This window comes from Scyliorhinus canicula, chromosome 3 (genome assembly GCF_902713615.1).
Source record: "Scyliorhinus canicula chromosome 3, sScyCan1.1, whole genome shotgun sequence".
NCBI classification, from domain to species: domain Eukaryota; kingdom Metazoa; phylum Chordata; class Chondrichthyes; order Carcharhiniformes; family Scyliorhinidae; genus Scyliorhinus; species Scyliorhinus canicula.
Window position 1 is genome coordinate 28,956,260 of NC_052148.1, and position 16,952 is coordinate 28,973,211.

Sequence of the window (16,952 nt, forward strand, 5' to 3'; positions counted from 1 at the left end):
CCTCCTCTAATTGGTTCTTTGTGCTTTAGCCATTGGGCCTTCAAGCCCCGAAAATGTTTTTAAGTCGCTCCTTAAAGTCCATCTCGTGACCAAACTTTTAGTCACCCTTCCAGGTATCCCCCTTCGTCAGTTCCTCTTTTGTGGAAGGAATTAGGCAGGTGCTCTGTGTTAATGGCATTGCACAAAAGCAAGCTTTCGTTGTTGAGGTAACCATATTAACCACATTTTATAAGTTGAAGAATGCTGTAGAGTGTGCGACTGAGGTAAATTTATTAATATTTATCTTGTCAATGCCCTTTAAGTATTAACTTCAATAAGATTATCTCTGAGTCTTCTCTTCTCCTGTGTAAACACAACCAGTTTCTGCACCTGCTCCTCATAATGCAGGCACCTTATCTCACTATTAATTTAGATGCTGAATGCCTGGATGCCTTTGCCACGATGGCTGGGACACTTTTACAAGCATTTTTTGTGAATCCTGTTATATTTCATCTGCTCTCTGGTCCAAGATTTTATTCATTCTCTTCCCTGCTGCTACAAACTACTGAATTATTCAGCAATACATCCAACAGCACCTCCAAATCCTTCTCCTGTGTAGTGTAAGATGTTATTTACCTCTTATCACTGTTTGTTATCCTTTCTCTGTGTTGTAACTTCCACATTGAACAAGACTGACTATTCATCAGCATTACAAGCTATCCATTTCCTTATTTTTTTGATCAGCCTTTTTCCACTTATCTGGGTTCCCTCTCAGCTTTTGTGTCAGCTACCAACGGGGAGAGGTTATGGGTGGAATTTTACCATCTTTTCGCAGAGTGTGGTAGTGGGCTGGAAAACCAGCATTGAAGCCACTGGCACCATCGGCGTTTGCTCCACTGTGCCGTTAGCAACATGGTGCACAAACCTTGAAGGGGCAGGTCCCACAATGTCACAGCTACTTTGTTTTTTAAAAGGCTAGCCTGGTGCACAAAATGTAAAATGGACCCCCTCCCGTCACTCTGCATTGGATGCCCTCCCCATGCAACATAGGGCGACACGGTGGCACAGCTTTAGCACTGATGTCTCACAGCACCAGGGACCGAGGTTCAATTCCAGCCTTGGGTGACCGTCTGTGTGGAGTTTGCACGTTCTCCCCATGTCTGCGTGGGCTTCCTCCCAATGCTCTGGTTCCTTCCCACAGTCCAAAGATTTGCAACTTAGGTGGACAGGTTATGCTAAATTTACCCTTAGTGTTCAGGGATGTGTAGGTTAGGTAGGGTTACGGGGAAGGGGCGGGAGTTTGGGCCTCGGTTGCGTGCACTTTCAGAGAGTTAGTGCAGACTCAATGGATCAATTGGGCCTCCTTAAGCACTGTAGTGACTTCATGGTCCTATAATGGCAAACTGTATGTTGAGTTGCTTTTAATGCATGCATGGGATGCAAGTTTCGCTGGCTGGGCCAGCATTTATTGCCCATCCCTAATTGTCTTTGAACTGAGTAGCTTGCTAGACCAATTCACAGGGCATTGAAGAGTCAACCACATTGCTGCAGGCCTGGATGAGGCCACACCAGTTAAAGATGGCAGATTTCCTTCCCTAAACCATATCAATAAATCAGATGGGTTTTTAGGACAATCCAACAATGGTTTCATGGTCATCATTGGTGCGGCATGATGCCACAGTTGTTATCACAGCTTCCCCACAGTGCCAGGGTACCCGGATTCGATTCTGGCCTTGGGTGACTATGTGGAGTTTGCACGTTCTCCCATGTCTGTGTGCGTTTCCTCCAGGTGCTCCGGTTTCCTCCCACAGTCCAAAGATGTGCAGATTCAGTGGATTGGCCATGATAAATTTTCCCTTTGTGTCTAAAGATGTGCAAGTTAGATGGGGTAACGGGGATAAGATAGGGGAAGTGGGTGTGGGTGGGGTGCAGAATCAATGGGCCGAATGGCCTCCTTCTGCACTGTAGAAATTCTATCAAAACTTTAGTTGCAGATTTTTAAAACTAAATTTTAATTTTGCCATCTGCCTTGATGGGATTCGAACTCAGAACCCCAAAGCATTACCCAGGGTCTCTGGACTATTAGTCCAGTGAAAATACCACTTCACCACTGTCTCCCCCACTCATGCTCCAATGTTACCACGACTCAGTTTGTGTCAAGTGCATCTGCAGCCCCACGTGATAGCTGCTGGCTTCCGAAAGTTTAGCAACACATTCAGTGGTACAAATATTTTCTGTGAAGGAGGAGGCCCATCAACACCATCTCGACTGTAGGTTTGTCAGGCACCACTCAAAGACCCAGAAAGCCCCACATAAATCCAGGCACAAACTGCTCGAAATTGACACCAAAACAGGGATTCTCCTTTTCAAATGGGCATGGCAGGGGTTGTCTGGCAAGTGCTGCCTGAGATGTTGCTGGGACCTCATCCAGTTACCAATCTGAAAATCACCAGAAAATGCTGATCCTTTCTAGTGCCTCACTGACTGAAGAGATCATGGAGCGAAAAGTCACTCAGCAATGTGATTCTCAAATATTGCATTAACTGGGGATAAATTTTAAACTTTGATGCACAAAGGTACTTTGGAAAACTTGCTGAAAGTTTGAAAAGAACTTGTGTACCGTGGAAGCGGTTCCTCAGTCATAATGAATGGTATGTAGTCTTAAAATGGGAAGTAGACTGAAACATGAAGATAATCAATCCACAGGTTGCACACTTAATGTGACACATCCAAAATTGTGCCTTTTTGTACTGGCTTTATGAAAAACCTCTATATTTTAAAGTCTTAGCAAAGTAAACAGTTGGCGAGCATACCCTTATCATCAGCACTGCTTTCCTTATGTCACGTACTCCATCGTAAACTAAGCGTGAAGCATCTATGAACTCATTCTCTTCGAAAGCCTGTGGGGGATTTGTACTCAGCGCTTCAATTGCAACTTCCACTTGTTCAGCAAAACGAGGCATAACTGGATGGGAGGGAAAAATAAACACACAAGGAAAGCATTAGAGATTTGTTTTCCAGTCTCCGTTCCTGCCTTAAGGCCTGAGCACTCCTTTAAAGTGTACCCAAGCTTGTCTTATTGTCACAGACTACACTGCAGATTGGACGCTGATTCATTCTGCAGATGCTTGTGTTAAGTAGGTAGAAAGAAAAATCACTTCAGTGCAAATGTCTTAAGACGGAGAGAAAAGAAGTGGGATTGTAGGCGGTGACTTCATAAAGATTTGCTTGGGAAAGAAAGCAGATGCTAAAGTATTAAATATTCCTGCGTATTGCAAGTCATCAAAATGTTAATATCAAATCAATTAAATTAAATTGAGGCATTTGATAAAAGTGCCAATTTATTCTCCCTGCCCTTTTGTGTATGAATGTTTATTTTACGGCTACAATTGATTGTGTAAGTTAGTGCATTTTGGATTCACAACGTATATTTTTATTTATTCACATAGATTTAATATTTACAGGCGATGGCATTTTTGCCTCTGAGCTAAGAATTTAGGATTTTGAGTCATGGAATCCCGACAGTGCAGAAGGAGGCCAGTCAGCCCACTGAGTCTGCTCACCCTCTGAAAGATTGCCCTACCTAGGCCCCACTCCCCGCAAATCTATAGCCCCACCTCACCTTTGGACACTAAGGAGCCATTTAGCGTGGCCAATCCACCTAACTTGTACATCTTTGGACTGTGGGAGGAAACTGGAGGAAACCCGCACAGACACGGGGAGAATGTACAAACTCCACACTGACAGTCATCCAAGGTCAGTATCGCACCGGGTCCCTGATGCTGTGAGGCAGCAGTGCTAACCACTGTGCCGCCGTGCTCTCCAGAAAAGGAACGGCAAAGGATGTCATTGATACCCGGAAGCCAATTGAGGCCCTTAAATGAAAACCAGCGATAGTTGTAGACCACACCATGTGGACAACATATCAAGTAAACCGCGGAGGGTGGTGCTTGCAACCTAACGGGGGGATGCAGAGGGAGACAGGGCTCAGTCCAACTTGAGTAAGCCAAGTCTAATAGAGAGACTCACCAGCGTGGACACCTAAGAGTGAAGACCCGTGACCGCTAACCTCTATCACCATTGCTAAGAAACCCCCTTCCCCATGCCGACTGACCTGGCAAACATGCCAACATAAGGCAGCACAGCAGCACAGTGGTTAGCACTGCTACTTCACAGCACAAGGGCCCTGGGTTCGATTCCTGGCTTGGGTCACTGTCTGTGCGAAGTCGGCAGTTCTCCCCATGTCTGCGTGGGTTTCCTCCGGGTGCTCCGGTTTCCTCCCTCAAGTCCCGAAAGACATGCTTGTTAGGTGAATTGGACATTCTGAATTCTCCCTCAGTGTACCCGAACAGGCGCCAGAGTGTGGCAACTAGGGGATTTTCACAGTAATTTCATTGTAGTGTCAATGTAAGCCTACTTGTGACACTAATAAAGATTATTATTACCTTCACTCCAGCCTCCATCAACGATTCTGCAGCCTGAATCTATTGCAGTACCGGCAGTAGCCATTGCTCCTGATGGTGCCGTCAGTACAGGGGAGCTGCCAGCCTCTGGTTGGCCAGCACCTCTCAAAGATTGGAAATTTCAGCTGACCATGGTGAGGACCACAGCCAAGCATTAAGCAGCTCATTGGTGTTAAATCCTGTTGCGTGGGCTCGGAATAGCCATGGCGGGGTTGCCACCAGCTCTCCACTGCGTGGGTCCACTGCCATAAGCCCAGGACAGGCGCAGAATTATCCACCCAGATGGAAGCCATTAAAACCACCATATCTGTGCTGGCACTTTGAAAGGTCTCATAGAATAGAATTTACAGTGCAGAAGGAGGCCATTCGGCCCATCAAGTCTGCACCGGCTCTTTGAAAGAGCACCCTATCCAAGCCCACACTGCCACCCTATCCCCATAACCCAGTAACCCCACCCAACACTAAGGGCAATTTTGTACACTAAGGGCAATTTAGCATGGCCAATCCACCTAACCTGCACATCTTTGGACTATGGGAGGAAACCGGAGCACCCGGAGGAAACCCACGCACACACGGGGAGAACGTGCAGACTCCGCACAGACAGTGACCCAAGCCGGGAATCGAACCTGGAACCCTGGAGCTGTGAAGCAGTTGTGCTAACCACTATGCTACCGTGCTGCCCATGACAATTTGTCACACTCCGTTGTTCTTTCCATCCAGTTCTGCAACTTTTTTTCCCCTCAAAGCATTATTTAGACTTACACTCACAATGTAGGCTTGCATTTCAGCACTGCACTAAGGGAATACTGCATTGTCAGCAGTTCAATACTCTGGAAAAGATGTGAAACCCGGTTTTCATCTGCCTGATCATACCAGACTTTGAGGAAAAGCAAGAAGATCCCCAGAGTCTCAACAAACTCCCTTATGTAATGCCACAAAAAAATAAGGTGAACTGGTTATTTATCCCAATGGAATCTCACTGCCCAACTGATTGGTGCTTTTGCTGTTGCATTTCAAAGTAGTCCCTCGTATGTATAGCTGAGAGATTCTTTTTCTGTGATTTGATAAAACACTAAATACATGCAAATCTTTCTACCTAATGCAATCTCTGCTTCCACAAGATACAGCATACAGCTAATTTAATGTTTCCTATCCACTGCCTGAGCTTCAGTTGTTGAATACTGAATTAGAATATATATAGAAAGAATTGTTTAATTGTGGTATAGCTCAGCAACCAAATGCTGATCTAGTAACCTTACCAAAGGCTCCCTCCACCTCTTGAACACATTCTGGTGATCAGTGTGCTCCCAAAGGGTAAGGGTCCACCTTTCCACGTGATTGCAATTTTTCTGGATAAATTAGACATATTTAAATATTTAAATAATTCTGCAGCATCGTTTCTAACTAGTTGAATCAAAATATTCATAGACCAGTAAAAAATGTCTGTTGTAGCACCCCTTGAAATAAAATTTATATAATAAAGTAAATACAAAGGACATTCAATAAACTCAAGGGATGTCAGTCATGCAATCATTCTACACCAAAGATCACTCCAGAAGGTTTTATTCACAGCTATACTTCAAGCACACATTTTGACCCTACCAACAGCATCAGATATGCATACATGCAAGTCCAAAACTTTAAGCCACAAAACATTTGTCAAAACCCGAAAGAATGTCCTTAATCTGTCGAGTGCTTCCTGCTCCCCATCATCTGCAATGCTCCTCACTCCCTGCATGGCTCCAAGTTCTCTGCTCCTGTCTCTTCTCTGAATGCTACCTATTCTGGTTTAATATTCAGCTCTCAACGTTCCAAATACATTTTTATGGGGTGGACATCGCTGCTTAGGTCAGCCTTTGCTGCCCGTCCCTAATTTCCCTTGAGAAGATGGTGGTGAGATGCCTTCCTAAATCACTGCAGTCCATTTGATGTAGGTACACCCACCGTGCTGTTAGGGAGGGAGTTCCAGTATTTTGACCGAGTGACTGTGAAGCAACAGCGATTTATTTCCAAGTCAGGATGCTAAGTGACTTGGAAGGGAACCTCCAGGTAGTGGTGTTCCCAGGTATCTGCTGCCCTACAATCATGCCCAATGAAAAAAGTGGCAAAAACTGCCTGCGTCATTGTTTTTCGCTTTGTTGGAGACCTCAACTTACTGAACAAAGAGAAACAAATGATGCTCCTATTTGTGCAAAAAAATATTTGTACCAAATTGACAAGGTTCTGAATGTTTGTGATGTTTGAAATTTGAAGGTCAACACTAATAGGTGTTGGTCAGAGCTTGGTGTAATGCTATACTGGAAAGCAGGATACAATCCTCACTGCTGAAGTGTCAGACAATTGCTCAAATATTGTCTTGAAAATTGAACACAGTGGATGCGAATTCCCTTGCTCTAGCACAGCTAGATACAGTGTTATGGAAGTCAAACACCCGAGCAGCGCATCATGTTGAGAAGGACACTCGTATAGCCATCTCTGGCTGCTGAGGTGGTCCTATCATGGCACCTGCCAGCGAATGCATCACCCAACATGCAAATTTGCACCATGCAGGTCCATCGTACAAATTTGGTTGCCACTCACCAAAGATCGAACATTCAGCTCGATGGGGCCGAGCGTTAGCACTTCTAAAAAGGCCAGGCACTTAGCTTGCAACAAAGCAATTTTGACTAAATTCTGCTATTGCAAAGTCTTTGGAAGCACGGTGGTATATTTTTGCATATGTTGCAGTGAATTGCTAGATTTGCAAGGGAGGGTTTATCATCAAAACGAGAGCAGAGGATTTGCTGACCTGTGCACAGAAAAGCTGCAACAAGTATAGAGGAGCTGTAGTGGCAGTGCCTCTGAGTCTGCAACATGAGATAGGGAGATGGTTAGCACTGCTATCTCACAGTGCCAGGGACCTGGATTCAATTCTGGCCTTGAGTGACTGTCTGTGTGGGTTTCCTCTGGGTGTTTTGGTTTACCCCCACAGTCCAAAGATGTTCAGTTTAGGTGGATTGTTCATGTTAAATTGCCCCATAATGTCCAGGGATGAGTGGGTAAGGTAGGGTTACAGGGTTGCAGGGATAGGGCAGGAGCCTGGTTGGTGTGCTCTTTCAAAGGGTCGACACAGGCACAATGGGCTGAATGGCCTCCAGCTGCATGTAGGCAGTTCCTGATTCTATAGAACAGGGGCTGCAGTGAGGGCGGGCTCTGCCGTACTTTATGAAAAGCTGGAACCAGATTCTTCCAAGCTCTCTGACAGTGACGGGAGGGTGTCTGAAGGTCCAACCAATGCACCCAGCATTGCGGCACACATGCCTATCAGCATTCTGTTTGCCACCCCATCGAGCTTCTCAGCTAAGGCCACTGTAGCAGAATTAATCATGATCTTGACCCTCTGCTGAGCTGTCGAACGAAGGCTGCAGTCCACTGATCCCCAGTGACTCACCAAGTGCTGCTCCTAATTTCACATTAGCCTCCAAGGTACGTGCAGCTCCAGTATTTCAGCTGTGCCAATAAATAAGGTGGTGGTTGCAAGGGTCAGAGCAAGTGATGGGGTCTCTTTATCAGTGGTGCATTGTTGCTATTCTTCCTCCCTTTTAAAAATTCATCCATGGGATGTGGGTGTCACCGGCTAGGAGAGCATTTATTGCATAATTATCTTTGAGAAGATGGTGGTGAGCTGCCTTGTTGAACCGCTGCAGTCCATGTGGTGTAGGTACACCCAGAAAACCGTGAGGGAGAGTGTTCTAGGATTTTGGTCCACTGACAGAAGGAACGGCGATATATTTCCAAGTCAGAATGGTGAGGGGCTTGGGGAGTAACCTTCTGGTGGTGGTGTTCCCATGTATCTGCTGCCTTTGTCCATCTAGATGATAGTAGTTGTGGGTTTGGAAGGTGCTGCCTGAGGAGACATGGTGAGTTCCTGCAGTGCATCTTGCAGATGGAACACACTGCGGCGACTGCATGTCGGTGGTGGAGGGAATGAATGTTTGTAGAAGGCGTGCCAATCAAGCGGGCTGCTTTGTCCTGGATGCTGTTGAACGTCTCGAGTGCTGTTGGAGCTGCACTCATCCCGTCGAGAGGAGAGTATTCAATCACACTCCTGACTTGTGCCTTGTAGATAGTGGAGAGGCTTTGGTGAGTCAAGAAGTGAGTTACTCACTGCCTCAGTATCTGAGGAATCGTGGATGGTGCTGAATATTGTGCAATTGTCAGCGAACATACTCACTTCAAATTTCAAGTATCATAAGTGTGAACGTTCAAATGGAAAGCAAGAGCTCCATGATCATGCATCTGCAGCTTGCTCTTCATGCCAGATAACAGGACAAGGGCAAGTCAGAGCTGAGAAGGGGCATAAGACAGGAAGATACCATTATTCTCAATGTTCTGAGTGATTGAGGGTGTCATGGGTTCTTTTGCAGCCGACTCAACGATGCCAATAAGCATCTCCTGTGCAGATGATACACATCTCCTTGCCCCCATTAGTTCTGCTTACTCCCTTCTCTTGTGTGTCACTTTGTCCTTTGAGAGGCAGGACAGAATGTCAATGATTATGGGTGGGATCCTCCGGCTGTTCACACCAGTGAGATCTTCTGGACCCACTGACAATGCACTCCTACTGCTGATTTCCCGTATGGGGTAGATTCAATGGAAAATCTCATTGATTGCGGCGGGAGCAGAAGGTCCCACCGCTGGCCGTCGTCAGGGCCGCCATCCCCCGCTCAGGAACATGCCACGAGGAGGCCAGAGGGTCTCGCCCTGTGTCTGTGTGATGTGCCTGCTATAGCTGAATAGCTGGAGGAATGTGGAGGCAACAAGAGGTGTGTGTGAGGCTGACAGCATTGGTAGGTGTGTGAGGTGAGGTGGAGTATTTGGATGCTAGGCCTGAGTCCAGAGTGCCAGAGAGAGCTGTTGGGTAAGTGATGGGAATGTGGTGCTTTGAGCAGGGTGAGAAGTTGATTGAGTGTTGTTCAGGAGATGTCATGTCCATTCACTAACATGGATTACATTACATAAGGTTATTTGACGTCTTGTGGCATTGCTACCAGGTTATCAAAACCAGCTGCTGGGAATTGAAGTCTTGCCCAGAAAGTGGCTTAGACTGAATTTTAGCCCACATGCTCTTTTCATATAAAAAAGATTAGTCAACCCTTGTAGTGGACCAGTAAAGGTAAAGTGACTTTAATTTTGGCACATCTTCATCAACATGTGCAAAATTCTTGTGTCAAGCATAAGGTCATTACATCATGCCCATCAAAGGCAGTGTTTTTGAAAGAGTTAATGCTTCAGATAAATACCTCTTGGGTGTTACATATCCACACATGATTACGAGATATTGATTGTAGTAACAATTCAGGCCTAGTAAATCGACTCACAGTTTCTCCCTACCTCCTCATGCTCGCAAGGCTTCCACAACTCTACCCCAGTTTCTCAATCTCTTCATCAAGTGCCACAGACCTGACTATTCCATTCCTTTAGTGTGCACACACTACTCTGCAAGTACCTGAAAGGCCATGCTCATTCTTGAGTGCAGCCAATGCCCAATGAAGGGGCCCAGGCTTCAAGGGATTTCAGACTCCAAGGGTTGAGTTTTTGGTGGGCATGGCGACCTTAATCTGGATTGGCAGCTGGCCACCCCTGAAGTTCCAGTGAGGTTGATACATCTCTATTTGGATAATCACAAACCCTGTTGCACCATTCTGTCTGCTTGTCTTCCCAGTGACTTGTCATAAGAAACAGGAGCTGATGGCGGATCTTATTGTGACCGTAACACATTCCTATCTTCCCTTTTGACTCCCTTGTGGATGCAAAATGTGCCAAGCTCAGCCTTGAATATTTTCAATGACACAGCCTCTACAGCTCACTGGAGGAGAATTCCAAAGATTAATAACTTCCTGAGAGAAAAATCTTCACATTTCTATCTTAAATCGGAGACCGATTATTTTTAAACTATGCCCCCTAGTTTCAAATTCCACCAGGAGAGGAAACACTCGCTCAGCATCCACCCTGTCCAACTTCCTCAGAATCTTATATCTTTCACTAAGATCACCTCTCATTCTCCAAAACTCAGTAGAGTATAGGTCCAACCTGCTCAGTCTTTTCTCATAGACAACCTCAGGAATCGGCCAAGTAAATTTTCTTTAAACAGCTTCCTGAGCAAGTATACCCCCTCTTAAATACGTTCACTCCAGGTGTCGTCACACCAATGCATTGCAGAGTGGCAACAAAGCTTCCCAATGGTTATGAGGGCTAACATCTCATTTGCGTTTTTTGAAAGCAAAATACTGTGGATGCTACAAATTTGAGATAGAAGCAGAAAATCTGCTACAAAATCAGCCGGTCCGGCATCGTCATTGGAGAGAGAAACAGAGTTGATGTTTCGAGTCTCTGTGACTCCTCTTCAGAACGCTGAAGAAGAGTCATTTGGACTTGAAGCGTCAACTCTCGCTGGATTCTTCGGTCCCCCCAGCCACGTGTTTCTCGGCGCCGCGCCATTCGCTTGCGACGGGATTCTCTACTCCTGTCGCTTGTCAATGGGATTTCCAATTGAAGCTACCCCACAAGAAACCTGCAGGGGGGTGGGTGGGGGTTGGTGGGGGTGGGGGGGGGGGGGGGGGGATGCTGGGGGAAAGAGAATCCCAATGGGATGGAGAATTCCAGCCTCTGTTTGTAACTGCACCGATGCTGCCAGACCTGCTGAGTTGTTTCTGCCTTTCTAATTACAAGCCTCCCCGGTGACTTGCTGTGCCTGCATCCTAACATTTTAGTGATTGATGTACAAGGATCTACAGATCTCTCTATACTGGCGTCTCTCTCCATCTAATTCATATTCTGTATTTCTATTCTTTGTGCCAGTGGACAATTTAAAATTTTTCCATATTTTACTCCATCTGCCAAATTATAACCACGCAATTAACCTATTTAAAAAATAAATCACAGGATGTGGGTGTCACTGGCTTGGGCAGCATTTTTATTGGCCATCCCTAATTGAGAAGGTGGGGGCGAGCAGCCTTTTTGAGCTGCTGCAGTCCATGTGACAGAGGTACACCCACGATGCACTTAGAGTGAGAGTTCCAGGATTTTGACCCAGCAACAGAGAAGTAACGGTGAAATATTTCCAAGTCGAGATGATGTGTGGCTTGGAGGAGCACTCAGAACCCTTTACAAACTCTTTGAGTTGAATCTTGTGCCCTCTCCTGTTGTGAGTTTGATGGGACAGTGTGGCATTTGATCAGGTTGAGGGACCCACCATCTTCCCATCCTCCATCTTGAATAAGCTCATGGCATAAAGGCCCTCATGTGAGCCACAACTCTGCCACAGCTGGTATTATGCACCAGGAAAGGGTGGAAGAGGGTCATGGAAAGCCACCACACTGTCAAACCCTACCTCATGACCTCTTCTTGCGCACCACCCCCCCCCCCCCCCCCAACCATCATTCAACCCTGACTCGGTATCTAACGATGATCCTAAGCCTCAAATGGATGCCATGCCAACAGCTTCCTGGGCCTCACCACCACTGCTGCCATTCGATAATACTTCCAGACTCTGATTGGCCAGCAACCATTAATGAGTGGGACCTCTGTCCCTGGGGTCCGTGATCCTGGAGAAGGCATACCTCTGACCTGCTAAATGCCTGAATGGAACAAGATGTGGCCTTCCCTGAAAGAGGCAACACAGGTCTTTCGCCAGCTTCGGAGACAGTGACTGAGACCCCTATCACTTGCACAAAATGTTGCCCATAATATCCTCTTTACAATTTGATTTCCTACCTATCTTTGCATTGTCAGCAACTTTTGACCTAATACAGTCAGTCCCTTCATTTAAGTCATTACTGTAGATCATAAATAATTGAGGCCTCAGAAAATAATAATATAATATAATAATCTTTATTGTCACAAGTAGGCTTACTGCAATGAAGTCACTGTGAAAATTTCCCAGTCGCCACATTCCGGCGCCTGTTCGGGTACACTGAGGGAGAATTCAGAATGTCCAATTCAACTAACAGCACGTCTTTAGGGACTTGGGGAGGAAACCAGAGCATCGGGGGAAACCCACGCAGACACGGGGAGAAGGTGTACACTCCACAGTGACCCAAGCCGGGAATCAAACCCGGGTTCCTGATGCTACGAAGCAACGGTGCTAACCACTGTGCAACCGTGCCATCCTATTCCCTGTCCTCTATCCATACCAATATACTACCCCCAACACCATGAGCTCATACCTTGTCCAGTAACCTTTTATTGGTACCTTAACAAATGCCTTTTGGGAGACATGATGACATGGTGAAGTTATTATAATTACCTTTCCAGTCTAGGGAGGGGAAATTCTATTATTGGATTCTACAGGATGTGTCTGTAATAGAAAGTGTTAATTGTCCTGGCCAGAGACATTTACAGCATTGACGGTGGGGGGGGGGGGGGGGGGGGGGCAATTTTCTCTGCATTCTTATTTAATTCATCTTTAACAGGTCTAAAACGAGGTGGGGATTGCGCATAATTCTGCTGCAGCTGATTTTGTTCAATGTGGGACTATGAGGAAACACGCCAAAGAGAAAACACTGCTAATCACTTTCACGCCTCTCAAGCAGCTAAGCTGGCCCTTAGCCAAGAATAACCAATCAACAATTTGCTCGTCCAACTGTGCTGTACCCAAAAGTTTTGAAAAATCTCACAATGAAAAATTAAGATAAGCCTGCTTGGCTGAGCCGGATGGTGAAGTCTGATTGATAGAATTTCTAGACAGAAGGAAAAACTCAAAGGCCAAGGCCAGGTGGAGGTTAGTATGCTGCACGATAAAAAAAAAGGGGGGGGGGGGGGGCGGGGGGAGCTGGGGAACCAGAATTTATGGACCATCCATTTTCATAGAATCTATGGCACAGAGACAGGCCCTTTTGGCCCAAACTTGTCCTTGCCAACCAAAAAACCCATCTAAGCCAACCCCATTTGCCTGCATTTGGCCCATATCCCTCTCAACCCTTCCTGTCCATATATCTGTCCAAACACCTTTTAAATGTCGCCAATGTCTCTGCCTCAACCACTGTATACGTAACCCCCTCTGTATAAAATAGTTGCTCCTCTGGTTCCATTAATTCTTTCCCCTCTTAACTTAAGCCTATGCCCTCTAGTTTTTGATTCCCCAACCCGAGGAAAAAGACTGAATACATTCGCCCTGTCCATGCCTCTCATGCTCTATAAGATCACCCCTCTGCCTCCTACGCTCCAATTAAAAGTCCTCGCCTGTCCAACCTCTCCCTATAACTCCGTTCCTTGAGTCCTGGCAACATCCTTGTAAATCTCTTCTGCTCTTTCTCCAGTTTAATAACATCTTTCCTACAGCAAGGGGACCAAAACTGAACACAATACTCCAGGTGCGGCCTGACCAAAGTCCTGTGCAACTGCAGCATAACTTCCCAACTTCTATACTCATGCCCTGACTGATGAAGGCCAGCGTGCCAAAAGCCTTCTTCACTGTCCTATCTACCTGTGAGTCCACCCTTAGAGAACCATGTACCTGAACTCCAAGGACCCTTTGTTCCACGATACTCCCGAAGATCCTACCATTCAACGTGAAAGTCCTACCTTGATTTAGCTTTACAAAATGCAACACCTGACATGTACATGTATTGAAATCTATTTGCCATTTCTCGGCCCACTTACCCAGCTGAACAAGATCCTGCTGCAATTTTTGATAACCTTCTTCACTGTCCACATTACCACCTATTTTAGTGTCACCATGACAATCAGACCTCATGAAATAAATGCCATGGATAGAAGCATTAAGAAGGACTGAAGAAGGAATTCAGTACAAGGTCAAGTGGTAGTTGCCTTACAGGCAGAATTGCAAGCAGAAATTAAATAAATTTCCGAGTTCACAATTTTCTTTTACTTCAAAGAAAATAGGTGCTGGTGCAAAGACCTAGGCCGGGATTCTCCCCTACCCGGCGGGGCGGGGGTCCCGGCATGTCGGAGTGGCGTGAACCACTCCGGCGTCGGGCCCCCCAAAGGTGCGGAATTCTCCGCAACTTTAGCAGACAAGCCCTCACCATGAGGGGCTAGGCCCGTGCCGGAGTGGTTCCCACTCTGCCGGCTGGCGTGAATGGCCTTTGGCGCCACGCCAGCCGCGGCCGAAAGTACTTCGCCGGCCGGCGTAAGTCCGCGCAGGCGCCAGAGTGTCAGCGTCTGCTGACGTCATACCGGCACATGCGCAGGGGAGGGGGTCTCTTCTGCCTCTGCCATGGTGAAGACCATGGCGAAGGCGGAAGAAAAAGAGTGCCCTCACGGCACAGGCCCGCCCGCCGATCGGGTGGGCCCCGATCGTGGGCCAGGCCACCATAGGGGCCCCGGGGTCAGATCGCCCCGTGCCCCCCCCAAGGACCCCGGAGCCCACCCGCGCCGCCAATCCTGCCGGTCAGGTAGTTGGTTTAAACCATGCCGGCGGGAGAGGCCTGTCAGTGGCGGGACTTTGGCCTATCGCGGGCCGGGGAATCGCTGCGGGGGGCACGCCGACCGGCACAGCGCGATTCCCACCCCCAGCGAATCTCGGGGGCGGAGAATACGGGACACGGTCGGGGCGGGATTGACGCCGGCCCCGGTCGACTCTCCGACCCCAGAATTCAGCCCCGATATCATCTGAGTAACCATGAATACAAAAGATATGCTACTCTTGTGGTCAAATTTTGGTTCAATGGATAAGTGTTTAGAAGCATCTTAAATAAATGGAGAGAGGTAAAAAGAGACAGACAGAAATTCCAGAGTTTAGAGCTCAGGCAGCTAAAGTCATGGCCACTGAAGGTGGAGTGATTAAAATAAGGGGTACTCAAGAGGCCAGAATTGGATGAGCCAGAGAACTAGGAGGGTAATCGGGCTGGAGGAGGCTACAAAGGCTGAGAGAGGCGAGTGAGTCCATGGAGGGATTTAAAAACAAGGATGAGAACTTTAAAATTGAGTCGCTGTCCGACTGGGTGGAGGAGTGAGCAAAGGGGTGATGGGCAAACGGGACTTCATGTGATTTAGGATACAGGCAGCAGGGTTATTGGATTACCCATTACAGAGGGTGCAAAGTGGGAGAATTGCTCTCTTTCGCTGCCTTTCAGGACAATCAGGGCGGGATTCTCTAATCCCGCGGCAGGGGGCCAGCACGACACTGGAGCGGTTCGCGCCGCGCATGCATAGTGGCTTCCTTCAACGCGCCGGCCCCGACGCAACATGGCGCAGGACTACAGGGGCCGGCACGTAGTAAAGGAGGCCCCCAGCCAGAGAGGCCAGCCTGCCGATCGGTGGGCCCTGATCGCGGGCCAGGCCACATCGGAGCCCCCCCGCCGGGGTCCGACCCCCCCTCCCCCAGACCCCCCCCCCCCCCCCAACAGGCCTCCCCCCGAGCCTTACACACCGAGTTACCGCCGGCTGAGAGCAGGTATGGATGGCGCTGCCGGGACTCGGGGCTTTCAGGACGGCTGCTTGGCTCATCCCGGGCCGAGAATCGGCGGACCGGCCGCGTAGAGCGTCCCCCGACTGGCACCGCGCCAATCACACGGGCTCTGCGGAGAATTGCGCGTCGGCGTTGGGGCGGTGTGGCACCAGTCACGGGAATTCTCCATCCCGGTCCAGAGCTGAGAGAATCTCGCCCTCAGTACTAGGCGGTCCTGTTGCTCATTCAAGTTGCATTACCCTGGAGGGGAGGTGTTGCAAGTAAGTTGTCGGTAAAATATGCTTTTCAATTTTTAAATATTTCTAGCATAGTTTTTCAAAAGATAATTCTATAAATTATTAAAAATGTATTTAACATCACTCATCAATTAACTTTCATTTTAAAACTTAGTTTTACATTCTTTCAATAGCTTCTAGGGTCTGCCAGTCACTCCCCTTTCATGCAGCTAATGAAAGCTGCCTGAACTTCCTCCCTATGGTGAATGTATTTCTTAATAATTCACACTGTATTCCATTGTGTCCTTGTGGGCTCTGTCTGTGAGCCGTTGCGCGGCTCTGCCCACAGGGGGAGATGAGGAGCTTGTACAGGGCTCCACCCTCTGCTCCGCCCATGGCCCCTCCCACTATCGGAAGTATAAAGTGCTGCAGCCGTGTGAGCCTGCCCTCAGTTCTTCTGATCGCAGGCAGGCTCAGTTGTAAGTCTATTAAAACCACAGTTTACTTCCAATCGTGTCTCGAGTGAATTGATGGTCACATCACTCCCACTCTCCAAATTGGGCCTCCCTCCTTACTTCATAGTCACCTGATCCCTGTTTTTCTCTCACCCCACTCTTTTTCTTCCCTCGTAATGAGTCATTCCTTCTTGACTTTCAGGGTGGCACGGTATCACAGTGGTTAGCACTGTTGCCTCACAGCTCCAGGGCCCCAGGTTCGATTCCTGGCTTGGGGCACTGTTAGTGCAGAGTCTGCACATTCTCCCTGTGACTGGGTGGGTTTCCTCCAGGAGCTCCGGTTTCCTCCCCAGGTCCAAAGATGTGCAGGTTAGGTGGATTGGCCATGCTAATCGTCCTTAGTGTCCAAAAAGAATAGGTGGAGCTA

General features: G+C 47.6%; 1 protein-coding gene across 3 annotated transcripts in view; it reads right to left on the reverse strand.

The window, feature by feature from the left end:
* Positions 1–16,952, reverse strand: part of ctnna2 (catenin (cadherin-associated protein), alpha 2) — a 1,599,328-nt gene that overhangs the window by 280,291 nt on the left and 1,302,085 nt on the right. For all 3 annotated transcript variants that reach the window (XM_038793235.1, XM_038793233.1, XM_038793234.1), the window contains exon 13: positions 2,793–2,944. In XM_038793235.1, coding sequence (XP_038649163.1) covers positions 2,793–2,944 — 152 coding nt within the window. The remainder of the gene's footprint in view (positions 1–2,792; positions 2,945–16,952) is intronic.